Consider the following 18,203-nt stretch of genomic DNA (forward strand, 5'->3'; position numbering starts at 1 on the left):
AAATACACGACGAATGCAATCCTAATGTACCATCATGCTTAACATTTAACCTTCCATAGAAGGAACAAGAGCAACTATATACAAGCTTTTAACCCACCTCCAATACCACCCAAACGCCAGACAATATGCAATCACTCCGCGCCACCCTCCTTAACGACCACCTTCAAAGCATCCGTCGCGACCTTACATCCCCACTTCACGACCTTCATCTCCTTCTCCGAAGGCACAATATCAGTCTTCGCGACAACCTTCCTCAAGAAATAAATCAGCCCCTTCACAATCTGTGGCGTCTCCCTCGCGCGTAGGAAAATCTCCATCAAGGCCTGTTCATCCCGACCTTCCTCCGCATCTGCAGACTTCGTCTCCTTCTTCTTTTTGCCTCCGCGCTTCTTCTGGGATTGCTGGATTACGCTAATGAGGAGCAGCTCGACGAAGGTCTTACTCTTCGGTTGGAGGTACGCGAAGTTGAGGATTTTCAAGACGCCCAGGTTCAGTGTGCCGTCTGCGATGAGAGAGCCGTACATCTTGGCGAGGTTGACGATGGATTTCATTTCGAGTTTGTTTTGGTCGTCCTCGTCGTCGAAGGCGTTGTCGTCGTCCTCGTCATCGTCCATGTCGCCGTTTTCGCCCATGCGTTTGAAGATGTTCCATAGGGTGTACATGAAGGAGACTTTGATGCGACGGCCCATTTCGCCGCAGAGGCGTTTCGCGATTAGGGTGTAGTAGGGGTTGTGGGCGGCTTCTTCCATGGCGCAGTGGGTGAGGACGCGGGGGATTTCGAATTCCTGGGCGCGTTTGAGACGCAGTTTGAGGAGGCGGACGTGTGCGTCTTGGTAGTCGGTCGCGGACATGATGGCGACGAAGATGGAGCGGCGCACGTCGGTGTTCATGCGGTGGGCTTTGGCAATGCTGGCGAGGTCGGGCTCGTCTTCGCTGTCGGAGGCGTCGGGTTGGGCGTTGTTGGTTGGGAGGTTGGTGAGCTCTTTGCGGGCGGATTCGAGAGGGTCTTCGCGCCAGCTGGCACCGACGAGCCACCATTTGCCCTTCTTGGAGGAGTTGTGGATGTCGTCACGGGAGATGCTGATGGGTTCGGAGGCCCGGATGACCCGCGAGTTGTTGAGGGAACCGAGGATCTTGCGCATCTTGGTGATGTGCTCCGAGGTGACACTAGAGTTCATGTTGGATTTGAGACGGTTGTTCTTCAAGTCGGTTATGGTGTCGATCATGAATTTGGTGCGGACGGAGAGAGCAGCTTCGCCGGCTTTGGCGACAGCGGGTTGGATGAGGAGGACGATGTCCTTGAGGGCTGAGGGGTCATCTTGTCGGAGTTGGGGTCCAGAGTCTGGCCTGGTTAGTATAGCTTTGGGTTGTGAGAGGGTTAGGACGTACTTCTGATGACCTTGAGGAGTAGTTCCGTGTTGTCCTCGGTGATCTCTTGGAGGAAGAGTCGGATGTAGTCAAAGACTAGGGTGCTTCCGATAACATGGAAGTTGTATAGTTGTGCCAGGAGGGAGATCAGGTTGATGGTCTCCTTTCCTTCAAATTGACCCCGTTCATCGCCGCGAGCGTCAAAGGTCTCGACAATCTTCTGCACGATCTCCGCGCCGAAATCCATACCGACGATCTTATACACGGCAGCAATGAATCCTGCATGGAGAATGATGAAAGTGTCTGAAAGAGCGGATCTCTCGCATATCAGCCCGAACAGTAACGAGATCAATGTCGATGTGACGTTCTGACGAGGATTATCACGGTAGAGCTTCTCAAACTCCGCAACGATGGAGACCATGTTGGCTTCAGACAGCTTGTTCAGGTGACCCTGAGCCTGTCTTCTCAGCCGGACAAGGGATTCGGATTCAGAGTTGGACGCAGCCCGAAGCGAAGGAGGAATGTATTTCTGGGGACGGTTTTCGCTGATTTCTTGAACAGGTGCGACGTAGGGATTCTCTTTCTTCTTTGGAGCGGGCTGCTCTTCTTCCTCATCCTCGTCCTCATCGCCCTCATCATCCTCATCGAAGCCACCCACAGACTCGTCCTCATCGAAATCCTCAAGCCCGTCCTCCTCGCCCATGTCACTGTCATCTTCTGACTCTTCCTCAGGCTCCAAGCCCTGGGCCTTTCTCCGCTTGCTCCGTAGCCATTCATCAGCTTCTCTCTTGCGCTTCCGGTTCTCATCGGCAGAATCGTCGTCCAAATCGCCCAGCAGATCACCTAGACCATCTTCGTCGAAAGACTTGGGAAGCTTCTTGCCCTTCTTGAGACCCAGCTTCTTCTCCAGCGCGGCAATTTCCGCATCATCCTCCTCGAGTTTCCCTTGGACCGTCTTCGAGATAGGGCGTCGCGTGGTTCCGGCATCATCCTCATCATCGTCATATTCGCCTTCGGACTCGGAGCTTTCAGCCACCTTCGACTTCTTTTTGAGGATAGGCTTGGGGTGTTTTTCCGACTTAGCCTTGGGCGGCGGCGCTTGCACCTCGTCGTCAGACTCGGCTAAATCCAAGTCATCCCCGAATCCATCAAAATCACCCTCCTCATCCTCATCCTCCTCCTTAGCCTGATGATAGCTTCGCTTCTTCGAAACCGGTGCCCGCTGTTTCTTCCCCGACCGCTCCTCCCGCCGGCGCTCTTTCCTCGACGCTGGTCCGTTGCGCTTATTCTTCTTATCACCGTAGGTATCTCGAATTCCGAGTTCCGTGCGCAGATTCCTCGGCAAGGAGGTCGTATTATGCATAGGACGCCGCATGATGGGCGATCGACTTGTATCTGCCTTTCCGATAGATGCACTGGCGCAACTTTTTTTTATGCCGCCTCAAAAAAGTCCCGCGGAGGCGGACACCGTAGGCGGTGAGGGCGCAGTTGCGGAGATTCGATTCGTGTCCCCCACCGACTCGTCGAGATCGAGTCTAAGACTGCATGTGGATTCCAATCATTGGAGCATAGGACTAAGCGGTGATCTTCCTTCTACCCAATCTCACTGGTAGAACTTTGCAGCCGCATTTCTTAACTTTATCTACACTTCCCCAAGACCAACAGCAACACCACACACCCAGAACTTACACCTCCGACACAACGCAACATCCAGCAAAGATGCCCGCACACCTGGGTCACGAGGAGGTACATACTTACCACCCTTCAATACCACTTCTTATACTGACAAATTAACCAATCCAGTTCTTCACCTCCCTTACCACCCTCCTCACCACCACCTCCCAAAAGACCCGAGGCTCCGTGTACCTCACCCAGAAACCTCTCCTCAACACCACCACCTCCGAACAACCCTCCATCCTCATCCGCGCAACAGACGGCAACACCAACGCCCCCAACCCCAAAACGCCCCAAGGGAAGAAGGCCCAATCCGCCCCCCCGAAAGTCAAGTTGTCGACGGTGGTGAGCCCGGAGGAGCTGGAGGCGTTCTATGCCCGGTATGCGGAGGTGTGCAAGGCAGGAATGACGGGGTTGAAGAAGAGGGATCGGAAGAAGGGCAAGGCGAAGGCCAAGGGAGGTGCAGCGGGAAAGGTTACTAAGGCTTAAGCCGTTGGGTAGGGATAGTGGCAGCGTGGCTGGTGGGCTGATTGGGGAAGGTGAGGCTGGGATTATTCGGTACCATGCGGAAGAGGATGGTAGATATATCGCTGCTGGTGATGTTATGGATGCATTATGGGCGTTTATGGGTCTCTTTTGTTTGATTCATTGGGTATGTTCATGCCCTTTACTGCTGGTCTTTGTTGTGTAGATATGGGTGAGGGATCGGGCTGAATGGAACCATTCTCTTCAAGAAATATACTAATTATGCTTGTAGGGTGACAGTATATCAGATTAACTGTGTTGATGATATCGCTAGAATACAAAGAAAACATTACGGGTACATATCCAGTGCAAGAAACAGAGACAGCCCACCCACAATCCGTACAGATGCCAAACCGAAGGAAATAGGTGGAGACAGAGACAAAGTGAGATCATACAAATGCGTCATCGTAGTTGGAAGAGTACATGAGAGGGAATCGAGCAAGTCATCAGATGCGGACAGAAACAGTAGGTGCATGGTCAGCGGAGAAAGAGTGGAATGTGAGAGGATCACGGAACGAAAGACGGCAAGGGTGCGGAAGCCCGAGTCGATACAGATGTTAGTTTTTAGTATCCTCATCGGCAGACGACGCCCTAGATCGGTCAGGAAGTGGGAGGTCGAAATCATCCACTGTGTCCTGGGAGCCGGTGACTCCATACTCGATCTTTCGGTTCAATTCGCCTATGGCGGAGTTCAAGGCTGGGCCGATGACAATGCGCGCAGCAACGTGAATGAGAACCACCAGCAGTTGAATAGGAGGGACCAGGACAAGCGTGCAGGTCTTCTGAATGAGCGACGCCGCGTCGTGTTTCTCGGGCCTTGTGAGGGCGAGTGAGGACGCTGGTGGCATCGGGGAAACTTCTCGCTCGCGGGATGCTTTGGAGCGCCGGCGGAACTCTACGCTCATGCTGCTGAGATTTGGATTCGAATCGGTGGCGGTGGTCGCGCCATTGCGGGTTAAAGCTGGCTGCTGAATGTCGGGAATTACGTTCGGGATCGGTTTGGCTTCCCGCTCAGGAGAGAAATCTCTCGACAGATCTTGCGATGTAGATGACAAGTCATCCCAACAGTCCACATACACGGATAGTCGATCTCTAGAGCGTTCTGTCTCCCGAAAGGGCTGTTCTTCTGATGGCGATGGATTATTGCCTAGTTCGGTCTGAAATTGCTCGGTACCTTCAGTCGACGTAGGCGTAGAGCATGCGTCCAGGTCCGGTAATGTAGAAAACGAGGGTCCAAGGGAATGGAAAGATTCGACGCTCGATGAGAACGACGTTTCAGGATCAACCTGTTGTTCAGAGTTCTCCTCAAATCTTGCCAGCAAGGTTTGAAAATTCTGTTCCGTTTCTTGCGCTGAGCGCCCGGGCAGATCCACCGGTTCGAATGTCTGAAACAGTTCAGGAGATTCATCATCATCCGGGATAGTCTCCAAGATGGTACTGTTACTGTCCTTCGTGGTGAAGCCGCTGTCATCCGTCGCATCTCCATCCGTATCTTCCCCAGCACTCGGAGGGACTTTCGCAAGGTCCTCTTTCAACTTGAGTTCACCTTGATGATATGTCGAAGTGATTGGAGCGCTGTCCCGACGACCTTTGGGGCGCCACGCCCTCTTCCTTCTGGGCGCTTTGGCCTCCTCCGGTATCTCAACGGTGAATCCCCTCTTGAAAGGGCACGGGGTCACCTCATAGCGAAGGACCCCTGGCAAGACCGTTTTCATCCCTACCACCAATACCTTGTCGTTCTCTGTTTCAGTAGGAAGCTCGATGCGATAGTACGTCAGAGGGCGAATGCGCAAGACAAAGGTCGACTCGCCGTCGACACACCAACATTGCGAATTCTTGAGAATCGCATGCACGACATTGCCGCATTTAAGAAAGACGGTAAGGCCGTGAACATTTTGCAACCGGAGTGGTCCGAGGGCGACCGTCCGTTCTGTGGGGGACCTCCAAGGAAGAGTCTCGACAGTATCGACCGGGTAATCGAAGTCCGAGGGCGAAGTGCTGGATGGAATCGGGGCGAGTGCTCTAGGGGCAAAATGGACAACTTTCGCGGACGGGTGGTAGAATAGATCGTTCTCCGATGGCTTGAGTGACTCCGACTGCCGACGCGGCCGGGGGTTCAGTTTCGAGGGAAGGGTGGCAGACCGACGAAGGGAATGGGTCTGAGGAAATGGCGCATCCGAGAGATTAGACATTCTCGTTCATGGGGACTAAAGAAAGTGAAGAACGGGCCAGGGACAAAAAAGATTACATTGAATATAGTAAGGTTGAATTAAGTAGAGTATAGCAAAAGAATGGGGCCGGAAGGGATAAGGAGAGACGATCAGCAGGGGGAGGAGAGACAATGAGAGACGGGTGGTGAGATAATGCAGCGCGCGCAAGTGACCCTTGGCTGGATGAACTCAATAATAATCATCTGGATTCCCGATTCCCGGTTCTTTGGCCCCAATCGGGTCTAACCCAGCGGAGAGCGATCACTGCCTCAGGCAACCTTGCGCCGGTCACCTGCCCTACGCTTCCTGGTGGGGTCGGCGGTTATTCCGCCGGCGGCTAGCGGGTAGACCGCCAATCGGGAATGGCAGCCACAGCTGAGCGCGTCATTCAGTTTCCAATATGTGGTTGCCTGTGGCTGTTTCCCCCTCGGCAGACAACGCACAACTATAAATAGTACGACGACTCACCCCTTCTGCAAGCCTGTCCCTGACACTCGTGAGTACTCAGGAGAGTCTTGGGTTCAATATGGGCAATTTCGACCACAATGCCGTGATTCGCGGCTTTCAGCTCACGGTTGTTGCAAGTGAGTCTCCTTTTCCGCTTTAGATCCGGAACATTCGGGTAGCTCAATCGCTGCGTGACCTGGCCTCTCCTTGCGCGACAGGGGGAGCGAGATGTCTGGGACATAAGGGGTCATCGGTGTGCTGAATTTCAATCGCTCGGCACCCCAGAAATCCCTAGCTCCATGATCGGCAGCAGCCATTGAGATATCTACTACCCGTCTGGTCCCTTTTGGCAAGATGGTACCCGGTGCTAACGCAGCTCTACAGCCGTCCGCGCATTGCGGAATCCTGACTTATTCAAATATGATCACTTCCGACAGGCTGCATTTGCAGTTGCAGTCGGAGTGGCTGTCGAGCTTCTTATTCAGATTCCAGTATGGTTCACCTCCAAATTACCCCACAACTTCGAGACTAAAGGTCCCTCTAGATTATCGGACTCAAGTTCATCCTCTGGTTCCTCTCATGGATCATCGATCTCGAAAGCGTGACTTGGGATGACTCCCTCATTGATGCCCTGGAATTCCTCTCCAAGTCTGTTCTTCAGGTTCCTTTCTTGATTATGTCGCTGATGCGATACATCACCCCTACACTCGATGAGATGTAAGTCAGCTCCTTGGCAGCAATGTGATCTCGCGTGCTGATTGTTTAGCTTCATGGAGTCATTGAAATGGGTGGACTCTACCTACGTCGACAAACACAAGGCGGAGGACCCCAACACTCTGCGTGCCATGTACTATCCTAACCTCTCACTGTACTCAACCACCGATGGCAAGGTCAAGTCCACTGAGCCGAAGAAGCCGGCCAAGGAAAGAATTTTTCTATTCCTTCGGAGGTCTGGCCAAAGAGCCGCCTTGCTTCTGGGCGTGTCTATCCTGTCACTTGTACCCGTCGTCGGACGGTTTGCGACGCCCGCTGCCTCGTTCTATGCCTTTAAGGGTGTCGTGGGAACTACCCCTGCCGCCGTCGTCTTCGGAGCGGGCTTGGTTTTCCCGAAAAGCTATGTCGTTTCCTTCCTGCACAGCTTTTATGCGTCCCGCACTCTTATGCGCGAGATGGTAAGTTGAGTCGCTTTCTTTCGTCAAACATGTCTAACCCAATCCCTAGCTCGATCCCTACTTCAGCCGCGTTCCTTTCACCCGTGAGCAGAGAGCACGTTGGTTTGCCGATCGCGAGGGCGTCCTCTTTGGGTTTGCCTTTGCTTTTACCGTTGTGTTGAAGACTCCCTTCATCGGGGTTCTTCTGTATGGTGTGGCACAAGCAGCCACGGCGTATCTCGTCACTAAGGTCACGGACCCTCCGCCGAGCCCTGCCGAGAAGGAGGGATTCGCTGAGACCCAGGTGACCTGGAAGAATAAGCATGAGTTCCTGCGGCTGTCGTTGGATAATATCGACCAGCTCAATAAAGCGCAGGAGGAGGAAAAGCCCAGTGCGCCCGAGGGCCCTGGCCGGAAGTTCGCCTGATGTCAGGAAGTTGAGGGAGACCTAGAGAGAGACCTAGAGGGAGCGTGGCTTCCAACCTACAAAAGTTGATTATGGTAACCATTCGGGAACGTATTCTCAGGTGTTCTGGACATTGCACGCTGTGTTCTGTTTATTGGGCTTCGGTATATTGTTATCATAGACAGAAATAAAATGGAGCCATCCTTCCCGCTGATAAGCATGATAGTAATGATAAGATAAAGCAGCCAGAGGCGTTCCGTAATTCCTATTTGACGTCTTGATAAACAGAGTTGGAGTCCGCCGGCCATTGGTGAGGGGAAGTTCAGGGCAATGGATTGAGGGGTCGCCGTGAACCAAGCCGGCCATGCAACTATTAATTGAGGGGGGTTGGCAACCTTAATTCATCTCCCCTCACCATCCACTACCACATAGCAACATCGCCAGATCAACATGGGTCACAAGAAAATCCGTACTGCACTTACTGTCGACCTCAATAAGCCTGCCTGGGAGCAGTCTGGTCTGCATGTAAGTCCTCTGCCCATGAAGTAACCTGAGTAGATGCGCTGATGCTCAACTCCCTCAGAACCGATGGCACCCCGACGGTACGCCGATGAGTCAACTTCGATATCACTAAGGCTTATTCTGACTGAATTATCTAACAGTGCCTGCCTGTGCCAAAATTGCAAATAACGAGGTCGTCAAGATTGAGTGTCTGGACTGGACTGGAGGACAAATCAAGAACAATGACTCTGCCGACGACATCAAGAACGTCGACCTAACCCAAATTCATTATCTATCCGGTCCATTCGAGATCGAGACTGCAGAGCCTGGTGACGTGCTTCTCGTGGAGATCCAGGATGTCCAGCCTTTTGAGGAGCAGCCGTGGGGATTCACCGGAGTCTTTGCAGCAGAGAACGGAGGTGGTTTCTTGGATGAGATTTATCCAGAAGCGTAGGATACCTTTCTCTTTCTGGATTATTGATGACTGATTTTATATAGAGCCAAGGCAATCTGGGATTTCGAAGGAATCTTCTGCTCCTCGCGGCACATTCCCCATGTTCGTTTTGCAGGACTCATCCATCCAGGAATTTTGGGCTGCGCACCCTCCGCAGAGGTCCTGGCAGAGTGGAACCGCCGTGAAGGAGAGCTTATCGCGGCAAATACACTCGCACGCGATGTTGCGAAACCCCCGGAACCAAAAAGTGCGCACGCCGGTAGTGCGGATGAGAGCCTGAAGGCGAAGATTGCAAATGAAGGCGCTCGCACCATCCCTGTACGCTCAAACATTCCTTCCAGACTCATGTGTACTAGGGCTAATAAGTACAGGGCCGCCCCGAACACGGAGGTAACTGCGACATCAAGAATCTTTCTCGTGGCTCGAAGGTGTACCTCCCGGTCCACGTTCCTGGTGCCAAATTTTCCGTCGGCGATCTGCATTTCTCCCAGGGCGATGGAGAGATCTCCTTCTGCGGCGCCATCGAGATGGCCGGCGTAATCACCATCAAATTCAACGTGATCAAGAACGGCATGGCCAAGATGGGCATGAAGTCCCCGATCTTCCAGCCCGGACCTGTCGAGCCCCAGTTCGGTCCCGGCCGGTACCTGACCTTTGAGGGCTTTTCTGTCGACGAGAAGGGCAAGCAGCACTATCTGGATGCTACGGTTGCTTATCGTCAAACCTGTCTCCGGGTGATCGAGTATCTCCGTCGGTATGGGTACAGCGACTATCAGATCTATCTTCTGCTCAGCTGTGCCCCTGTTCAGGGACATATTGCGGGCTTGGTGGATATCCCTAATGCGTGCACCACGCTGGGAGTGCCAATGGATATTTTTGACTTTGACATTCGGCCGGAGGCGGATGCAGTGAAGCTAGATATGGGGACCTGCGCGTTTACCAGTAAATAGTGTGATATTGGTGAAATGGGTATTGGTATATTGATGTTTTATGATGGATATAACGAATGAATCTATCTCGATATTCCTGCCTATTTTCAATTAATATGCAGGATGGAATGCAGAGATGTCCCGAATGTAGCCGTACTGACCGTTGAAGACAGCCGATGGAAGTTGCCAACACCAAGGAGACAATCCCCATTTTCTCGGCATAAAACAAGCAATAGTGCACATATAAGACGTATACTCCTGTCTTTCATGCTTCCTTCTACTTCATCCGCACAGGTTCGAGGTCTTTGCTAGGGATTGCATCCTAGGGATTGCATCCTAGGGACTGCATTTCCCAACCATCTTGCACTCAATGCAGTCCAACTAAGCCCCAAGAGTGACTGGACTGATCGGACAGCATCTCAGAGCCTCTGATATGTTCTGGAAGCCTTCTACGCCTTTCAAATCTCTTTTCTCTTCCTCTTATATACAGACTCGCAACAGCACACACAAGCACTACCCAACGAATCAACTCCATTACAGAAGGATCGACAGAAAAACATCTTTCTAAATCCCCCATCTACACTCAGCAGCCCTTTCAATCTCAAGAGGTATACTCAATCACAACATACCAATTCCATCTTCAGAATGCGTCAATATAAAAATGGCATCTGAGCACCACATCCTCCAAAACCATCTAAACCAAACCCCTTACTAGCCCTCCAAAACCGGGCTTATCTTCGAGCCATACAACAAAACCAACGAAACGTATACTACAGCAGAGCAGACAACCTCACTCCTGACACGGAATCAACCAACTCGGTCTAAACATACTTCGTCAATACCTCCCCAGAATCCAACCGGGGCTGTTCTTCCCATATCTATACCATCATATACACCGGCGTCGATCAGCTGGCTATCATCCTCGTCATTACAAAGGACTACCCAAGCCACCAAACCATCGGAAGAACCTACAAACCAACGGTCCCAGTATGGCTGCATCTTCTCCAACCCCGAGTCCTAGTGTTCTGGAACCCGTAACGTCGTCTCGAAAAATCGAGTACTTACAGAATCCATAACCAAGGCAGGCACGGAGGGATGGTCTGAGCACGACAGTATTTCCTGAAGACATTCCTCCCATCCTGGTTCTCGGTTATTAGCCAAGATCATACACCTGCTTGACGATCGGTATGTGATCATGCCGTGGAGGAAGATGTTTGGTACTGATATATACAGTCACATTAGCTTTACTCGCATGTGATCGACCATGTTCTTATTTGATAAGGGTCTGTCTTCGCAGAACTAGTCATTTAATATTTCATGGCTGGAAATTCGGTCGAGACACATATCCTCCTAGCCCATCTCTTTCTACAACAGGGGGTGAAAATATCACAACCACATTCTGAAGCGCAATCCTATGTGCCGTGCTTACTGCTCCCATTCATCATCAACGCTTTTTACATTTCCTCGGCCGTCGAAGATGCGTCCCAGACGTCGAATCCAGAAGAACACCCACAACAAGTCATAGACCTCACTTGAGATCCCCCAGAAGCCTTAAAGCTCAGAATTGCCGAGCGAAGTTGAAAGTCATCATGGTGTTTGTATACGGTTCCTGGTTGTCAGCATTTCTGCTGAGGTATTCACGTACAGAAGCAACAAGAATGTACGCTTACCTGAAGGATATTTATTACAGCACCGTGTCAAGAAACAGAAAGCGCCGAGAGCGAAAGGGCCAAGACACCGACACCGAAGATGACCAGTCTGGGAATGGCTCGGTCTTTCCGAATTAACTGGAGAAGGAGGAGGACATTGAACGTCTCTAGAATCTAGTGGAGATGATAACCTCGATGGTCGAAAAGAAGATTCTGAGTTTATATCAGCCAGAAAAAAATCTATTGCTGTGGGTGCAAAATGTTTAAGAACATTCGGAGCATCCAGTTTGTCCGGGGGAGTCTTACCGTAATGGGACAACAGAGGAATTAGGAATGCATGATGAGAAAAGAACTACCAGAGGGAGGGTTATTAAGAATGGCATCAAGAAGGGGAGAAGAAATGATTGATACCAGTATTTCGGTGCGTGGCTGACGGATACTCTCAGTTTACTGTACCTGGTTGAAGTTGTGAAGGAATGGCATGCTGCTCGTGTCCTCATTGGGGATGGGATAGTCTCTCTGGAAGAAGAAGATCAATGGTCCTCGTTTCACTGCCTGGTTAGATCCCCAAGGCGTCGATGTTGATGCTGAGGCCTGCTCAATCCCTCACTGTCCTTCGTCCGGCCCTCCGCCGTGGATACTTACGTTTGTGTCCCCGTCTGAACCTTATAAGAGGCGATGTTCTAATCCTGGCAGTTCTTGGGAGCCACATTACTTGGCGAGGCAAGATGGTCTGGGAATCGATTGCCCGTGTCGGTTCTCCAAGGGGACTCAGGGCTGGCGTGCTCTCCGAAGCCAAATCAATGTGCAGGTTGAGGGTCGGTGGCTGAGGTGTGGAGGAGGTTGCACCAGCTCGAGAGCTCCTGATCACTGCAACCTTCGGAAGAAACAGAAGACGGCTATTGATTGCGTTGGTGAGAGATTTACTAGATTGGGTCGGATGTTCGTCAGGGGTAGCGAACTGTATTAGCAATTTCTCATGTTTCAAGGAATTCGTGGAATATATCTGTATAGGAATTTTCTTAAATTAGGCGAGTTATATCATGCTCATACGGAATTTACTCGTGTAGTTTTCCATATTAAGTTATTTTTTGGGTCTAGTCATCTGAACCTGATCACTGGCATAATAATTCACTACGACTGACCGAGTGCCTGGTCCGTAAGCCCCGTATGCTTCTATATATCTGCGTATCTGCTATATTTATTGGTAGAGAAGAAAACTGCTATTAACCCAGGCACTGTTGGATTCTATTATACTGCTCGGTTGTCAACTTGGTTCGCCGCCATCTTCCGATAAGTTGATGCGGTAGCAGCCCTCGCCTTCTTCCCCCATATCAGAAGAGGAATCGGTAGCGAGTAGATAAAAAAGGCCAAGATGGCGAGCAGAATATGAAGACCCTGCAGGCCCATGCCCTCAACCCAGGGAGTCAATGCGAAGAGGACGACAACAGAAATCACGTTTCGTACGAAAACCACACCGACTAAAGTGTCACCGATGATCTGGTAATGCTTGTTTAGAATCTCGAATGTACTGTGGGATTCATTTGGAATGTACTTACGTCCTGGTAGCAGTCCATGAGGTACGACAGCGAGAGACCACAAACACACGAAAAGACGAATCCGAATATACCGTAACCAACGGCTAGGACGGACCAGTGAGCGCCCTAAGAGAAAAGAGAGGTCAGCTTGATCTCCACCATGGATCGTTAAGACGTACATAAGCGAGTCCAAGGCCAAACATCAGGATCGATCCTGGACCCAGAATGATCATAGGGAGCAGAAGCCAGAGACGCATCTCGGGCTCGTAAATACCGTCGTTCTTCTTCGAGAGCCAAAGGATAGACTTATCGCTCAAATAGCCCGAAAATGGGAAGCCTAGTAGGCCGCCAATAAACGGCGCCACATTCATCAGGCCAATGCCAATAGAACTAAAGTTGTACGGCGGCAGGATCATATATGTTGCCTGAAGCGATGTCATAACAGCAAACCAGCACAACGTAGAACCGTACGTGATTGCGGTATATGAAACAGCTGGGAAGGTGAACAGAGTTATAATCGGCTGCCATACATGCGACCATATGGACTCGCTAGAAGATGTGTAGAGAGCCATTCTCTGTAGGTAGGTTTTTGGATTGGTTCCAGGGCAAGGTGCGTCATCTCCCACAGGCTCAATAGCAGTCTTCTTGTTGTCGGACGGGAGTGTAGACTTGGGATGTCGGGAGCCTTCAGGATATTCTCCAGCCGTTATTCGAACAGCCGGGGCAAAATCCTGGGCATCCAAGACGGGGACGAACTTGGATTCTTCAAAGAGGAAGATGACGCAGAGTAAGATGATGCCAAAGAAGATCACGCACCACCACCATGTCCACCGCCAACCCTGTGACTGCACAACATATCCCGACGCGACAGGACCCAGAAATGCCCCGATTGATTCAAAGAGCACGAATAGACCGTTCATCGTAGCGTGATGATGCACGAAGAAAAGGTCTGCCACAGTCATTTGCACAATGACCTCACTGATAGCACCACCCAAGCCGGAAACCAGATTCGCTCCGATATAGTTCCCAAAAGAATAGACCTCGGCATTCCACACGCAAGAGGCCAGTTGCAGAACCGAAGCGAGGATATAGATAGGGCGACGACCATATTTACGTGCTAAAGGAAGGAGAAAAAAGCACCCGATAGCCAGGCCGCCATAATTGGCCGCCACCCCGGCATTGAGATTGTCCACCGTGAAGCCAAGCTCCGTTTCCATTTGGCTCCATGCGGTGAAGCCGATGTCCAGTTCCACGAAAGTAAATAGAACAAAGAAGCTGGCGATGGTGTAGTTGAGGGTTTTGCGTGCCTTCGACCAATTGAGAGGATCATCAGGATCAGCAGAGGGGGTGGGGAAGAGGATAACTCTGGTACTGTGAACTGATTGGGGTCAGCGCTGTCCACGCTTTGATAGAAAATCACTCACCATCTTCGAGGGTAATTGTTCCCGGAGCCCAGGAGAGCTCTTCTTCAAGCTGGTCACTTGACATGCTCGATGTGCGGAAGCCAAGGCCCCTGTCGCGAAGTTGCAGTCATCAAGACATGGAACTCCGGGCTGGTAAACGCATTTAAGTTCTCGCATTATCTTGATCTTTATCCGCCCATCTTCTCGGGAGCCACTTGGACATGCAGGGATATGCGTTCGAAAAGGCCTTATCTTTAGATGAGCGCGTCAGGAAAGAGACCATAGATAACAGCCGGTTGGAGTAGCAAATGCGGGGTTATTTTCAGTTCTCAAGCGGGATCGATAACACTGATGATCGCTTGATGGTCATTTGTTATCGGGGTTCTGCTCGGGGTGCATCATGCTGGTCTGCTAGTGCATGAGGTTCGCATCTCTTCTTCCAATTGCAAATAGACATTGGGTCAGCGGCATGGCATGGGAGCCAGCTGATGGGAGTAAGTAGATAGCTGTGCCGGCATTTACCAAGGGCATATATGCCGACAAGCTAATAGAGTTTCGTCTGCAATATTGCCTTGCAGGAGCCCTGCGCAGATACGTGACTCGTGTTGACCTTACTCAATACAGAAGGTGCTGCCGACTATTAGTCCTAGCCCGGTCCCAGCAATGGTGCGCATCATCATTCAAAATTCAAGATTGAGGATAATATCGACCAGATAGGGGGATACATCCAATCAAGTTGTTGGGCTCGATATTTGATATCTAGGTAGGCAGCTGATCTGCCATGGGATTTCACCACTACTAAAATGTACTATTTCAATTGGTGCAGAGTGTCTCGGCGGTATAGTCTATGCGTGAATTGATCGATCAATAATATCCGCTGCCCAGAGACACTTCTCATCCTGGAATCGTGGCGTAATGACCTGGATAGCACATGGGGCACCGTCCACCTCGTCTGGGTGATCTGCAGTATTGTCAGCCAGGCTCAATAGTAAGATTTACTAAGCACCTACAGTCCGGCTGCACGTCATCTCCTGTAATCATAATCTCTGGGTCTTGCTCCTTTGACACTTTACCGAACGGAATTATACAGGCCGGATACTGCAAATAGGATCAGTCACGTCAATCTCAGGCGAAAGAAGCGGTGGGCATCTACTTACATCCAATAAATTCCATATTACAGTATAAGGGGGCCAGCCATAGGTGTCATGGCCCACGGCCGTGTTCTGAGCACCTGGGGCTAGAATAGCATCCAGCTTCTGCTCCACCCACACTTGACGCCAGGCATCGCTAACGCGCTGTCGAGCGATATGCAATTGCCCAATTTTCTGGAATGGTTCCATTTCTTGGTCCACGGGTAAAGGACCTGAGAACAGAGGGTTATCAAACCTGGCCACTGATTTCACAAGCGGCTCGCCGCTGGTCTTAATAAGATCCATGCTTGCTCGGGGGCCGTAAGTAAAATACTGGTATGCAAGGCGAGAGGCATATGCCACGGACAACTCATCTTTGTCCTGGTTGTTTATGCGGATGATGCGATGGCCATCTCGAGTTAAGGCCGCGATCGCACGTTCCAACGCCCGCTTGACGGGTGGATGGAGCGGAAAATGCTTGTCCTCAGACAACACACCGATGTTTAAGCTCCCATTCCTCTTGTTGGCTATCTGGGCATCAAATGACCATGGGACCCCAACAGCCGTCTCGTCGTACTCCCATGCTTGACCATCCCCCACTGTTACCTTCATAAAAAGCTGTAGGTCCTCAATGCTGTGCGCTAATGGGCCGGCAGCTGCAGTGAGTCCTGGCAGTCCCTTCATGGACACTTGAACTTGTCCGCCATATGGGACGCGGTTGGCCGTGGGCTTGAAACCGTAAGTGCCACAGCATAGCGAGGGGATACGGATAGAGCCTGCAACATCGGTGCCTACCCCAAGGATAGATCCCCGGAATGCAACCAGTGCACCCTCGCCGCCGCTGGACCCGCCGGCAGTTAAGGATGTGTTATGCGGGTTGAGGGTGCGTCCAAAGATGTTATTCTCAGAATCCGCTGTCTGGCAGGCTGTCAGCCGAATAATCGGCCATTCAGAATTAAGTGGCTTACCATTGCGGTCTGGGGAAGATTAGTCTTGACATAGAGCACCGTCCCGAGGTGCAGAAGCAGTTCCACGAGGGCGGAATTTTTGGTTTCTGGTGGACGGCGTAGAAAGGATACATATCCGACGGTGGACTGCACGCCTTCAACACAGAAACTGTCTTTTATGCTAATAGGTAGACCGTGCAGCGGACCGATGGGTTTCCCTTCGCGCGCTAAGTAGGCATCAAGAAAGCGCGCTCGGTCTAGAGCCTGAGAGAAGAATGTTTCCGTAAGGCAAGATGTCTTCAAAAGACGTATAAGTCAGTTGTCATTCCCTTTGAATGGAAGGATCCTACTTACCACCTGTGCAATAGTTGCACGTTTACAGAATGCCGTGGTGACCTCAAGCGAACTGACCTGGCCCGAGGCTAGCTTGGCTAGGAGCTGCGTGGCCGAGAAATTCTCGGTGAGATCCAACTCATCTTCAGATAATATACCGCTACGGCGCGGGAGGTCATATTCTAGCAGATGCGGGGGCACGGCCAGAAGATCTCTACTCAATGTCCATTCGGAGGGAATCTTCTCCTGGCATTCGCGGCGTTTTCGGGCGACCAGGTCCTGCCAGCAGACAGCCTCAGTACTTGTCTCATTAGCCATAAAGATGTTCGGTGAAATTGTGTCAATAAATCGTTATCAGTAGTATGCTTGGAGATTACGAGGTGTATGTACCAATGGCCCTTTTGCAATGGTGCTCTTGTTGTCTAGTCCATGTCGGCTCTAGCGCAAAGGTGCGTCCACCTACCAGACCCGGAATAGTTGAATAGATGGAGCTAAGGGAAAAAGGGAAGTCCTTAGAGATGACATCTGATTCGTAAGGATGTACGGAGTATACCCTCGGCTGTCCGTCGTGTTGCGGAGAAGCTTCTTGGCGAGGAGATGGAACAAGAAACCTCGGCCGGTGCCTACAGCAAGCCATAATGGCCATCGGGCAGAAAGTGTTGTTCTTCCTCCTGCAGATATTCACACTTTCCGACAGCGCACAACGTGGATCAATGACCTCAATGTCTTCAGCTCTGTGGATCTGGTCAATAAACTTGACCTAATTTAACAATTGTCGATCATAGGGACAGTGGTTTGTAAAAAAAAGAAAAAAGAAAAAAGAAATCCTTGTGCATCATCCGTGAATCGAACACGGGCCTCATCGATGGCAACGATGAATTCTACCACTAGACCAATGATGCTGGAGCTGCAAACCACTGCGTTATCTGATTCGCTGCTTGTTTCGTTTGTCTGTTCTTTAACTTCTCAATCTTGTCGTCAGCGGGCTAAGTGTTTAATCGTTCAAGATATGGTGCAGGAAGATCTACTATAAGTACCTGTCTCCGTTTCGAGAACCGAACGTTGCTGGCAATATGATATTGCCTATCACTGTAAGTTGTGTTGCTTATGATTATCGGGTTTTTAACCCTGCTCCCCTATTGGATTTGTTACAATGGGACACGATTATATCTGAGTAATTATGAATACTGTGAGAATCATAATGAGTCTTGTTCCGGGACCAATGATAGTCAAGGTCTTCCCAGCTAGCCTACTAATATCAATTGTGACAGTGAAATCTTCATCATTAAAGCTCACAATTTGATTGAACTCCCAATTATGAAATTGAATACGGCATATTAATGATTTGGAAAAAGCAACATATAGCCAGCCACCTTACTCCCTCCAATCAATACCACAAGCTACCTAGTCACACAGCCCAATCGACACAGTTACATGTAGTAGTTAGACGCCAGACATTACAAATCAAACTCTTCAGACAGTCAATGGATATACCATTGGTCATCAACCTAAACCCAAAAAGGCCTCTTCGTCATCAT

At 50.7% G+C, this 18,203-nt stretch overlaps 7 protein-coding genes and 1 non-coding gene across 8 annotated transcripts; 3 read left to right on the forward strand and 5 right to left on the reverse strand.

Annotated features, from left to right (window-relative positions):
- Positions 1-25: 25 nt before the first annotated feature.
- BO80DRAFT_420405 (MIF4G domain-containing protein) lies at positions 26-2,774 on the reverse strand. The gene is made up of 2 exons (XM_025718353.1): positions 1,390-2,774; positions 26-1,342 (listed from the first exon to the last, which is right to left on the reverse strand). The coding sequence occupies exons 1-2, from the start codon at positions 2,741-2,743 to the stop codon at positions 132-134; spliced, it is 2,565 nt and encodes an 854-aa protein (XP_025580433.1). The 5' UTR covers positions 2,744-2,774; the 3' UTR covers positions 26-131.
- Positions 2,775-2,900: 126 nt separating this feature from the next.
- Positions 2,901-3,857, forward strand: BO80DRAFT_420406 (signal recognition particle 14 kDa protein). Its single transcript, XM_025718354.1, has 2 exons — positions 2,901-3,114; positions 3,172-3,857. Exons 1-2 carry the CDS (start codon positions 3,088-3,090, stop codon positions 3,529-3,531), a joined length of 387 nt encoding a protein of 128 aa, XP_025580434.1. The 5' UTR covers positions 2,901-3,087; the 3' UTR covers positions 3,532-3,857.
- On the reverse strand, positions 3,798-5,946 carry BO80DRAFT_395555 (uncharacterized protein). Its single transcript, XM_025717318.1, has one exon. The coding sequence runs from the start codon at positions 5,757-5,759 to the stop codon at positions 4,125-4,127; it is 1,635 nt and encodes a 544-aa protein (XP_025580435.1). The 5' UTR covers positions 5,760-5,946; the 3' UTR covers positions 3,798-4,124.
- Positions 5,947-6,303: 357 nt separating this feature from the next.
- usgS (transmembrane protein UsgS) lies at positions 6,304-7,996 on the forward strand (the record flags this gene model as incomplete). The annotated part of the gene is made up of 5 exons (XM_025717319.1): positions 6,304-6,361; positions 6,609-6,715; positions 6,769-6,941; positions 6,991-7,396; positions 7,446-7,996. The coding sequence occupies 5 exons, from the start codon at positions 6,304-6,306 to the stop codon at positions 7,800-7,802; spliced, it is 1,101 nt and encodes a 366-aa protein (XP_025580436.1). The 3' UTR covers positions 7,803-7,996.
- Positions 7,997-8,164: 168 nt separating this feature from the next.
- Positions 8,165-9,758, forward strand: BO80DRAFT_498262 (acetamidase/formamidase family protein). The gene is made up of 5 exons (XM_025724126.1): positions 8,165-8,306; positions 8,365-8,383; positions 8,444-8,732; positions 8,781-9,054; positions 9,108-9,758. The coding sequence occupies exons 1-5, from the start codon at positions 8,232-8,234 to the stop codon at positions 9,684-9,686; spliced, it is 1,236 nt and encodes a 411-aa protein (XP_025580437.1). The 5' UTR covers positions 8,165-8,231; the 3' UTR covers positions 9,687-9,758.
- Positions 9,759-12,565: 2,807 nt separating this feature from the next.
- BO80DRAFT_370533 (MFS general substrate transporter) lies at positions 12,566-14,340 on the reverse strand (the record flags this gene model as incomplete). Its single annotated transcript, XM_025716453.1, has 4 exons — positions 12,566-12,814; positions 12,874-12,978; positions 13,032-14,230; positions 14,277-14,340. 4 exons carry the CDS (start codon positions 14,338-14,340, stop codon positions 12,566-12,568), a joined length of 1,617 nt encoding a protein of 538 aa, XP_025580438.1.
- Positions 14,341-15,100: 760 nt separating this feature from the next.
- Positions 15,101-18,203, reverse strand: BO80DRAFT_489651 (amidase; the record flags this gene model as incomplete). Its single annotated transcript, XM_025723603.1, has 6 exons — positions 15,101-15,216; positions 15,266-15,353; positions 15,413-16,303; positions 16,354-16,596; positions 16,687-16,944; positions 18,180-18,203. The coding sequence occupies 6 exons, from the start codon at positions 18,201-18,203 to the stop codon at positions 15,101-15,103; spliced, it is 1,620 nt and encodes a 539-aa protein (XP_025580439.1).
- Positions 17,497-17,567, reverse strand: BO80DRAFT_t16. Its single transcript has one exon. It is a non-coding gene; the product is annotated as a tRNA-Gly (tRNA).

The sequence above is a fragment of the Aspergillus ibericus genome (assembly GCF_003184845.1).
Source record: "Aspergillus ibericus CBS 121593 unplaced genomic scaffold BO80scaffold_1, whole genome shotgun sequence".
NCBI lineage: Eukaryota > Fungi > Ascomycota > Eurotiomycetes > Eurotiales > Aspergillaceae > Aspergillus > Aspergillus ibericus.

Excerpts from the sequence above, each read along its gene's own strand:
- BO80DRAFT_420405 (XM_025718353.1), bottom strand. The coding sequence starts at position 2,743 with ATGCGGCGTCCTATGCATAATACGACCTCCTTGCCGAGGAATCTGCGC. Across the intron at positions 1,343-1,389 it reads ACTCCTCAAGGTCATCAGAA|ACTCTGGACCCCAACTCCGA; the intron begins GTACGTCCTAAC and ends TAACCAGGCCAG.
- BO80DRAFT_420406 (XM_025718354.1), top strand. The coding sequence starts at position 3,088 with ATGCCCGCACACCTGGGTCACGAGGAG. Across the intron at positions 3,115-3,171 it reads CACACCTGGGTCACGAGGAG|TTCTTCACCTCCCTTACCAC; the intron begins GTACATACTTAC and ends TAACCAATCCAG.
- BO80DRAFT_395555 (XM_025717318.1), bottom strand. The coding sequence starts at position 5,759 with ATGTCTAATCTCTCGGATGCGCCATTTCCTCAGACCCATTCCCTTCGT.
- BO80DRAFT_498262 (XM_025724126.1), top strand. The coding sequence starts at position 8,232 with ATGGGTCACAAGAAAATCCGTACTGCACTTACTGTCGACCTCAATAAG. Across the intron at positions 8,733-8,780 it reads GATGAGATTTATCCAGAAGC|AGCCAAGGCAATCTGGGATT; the intron begins GTAGGATACCTT and ends GATTTTATATAG. Across the intron at positions 9,055-9,107 it reads AAGGCGCTCGCACCATCCCT|GGCCGCCCCGAACACGGAGG; the intron begins GTACGCTCAAAC and ends TAATAAGTACAG.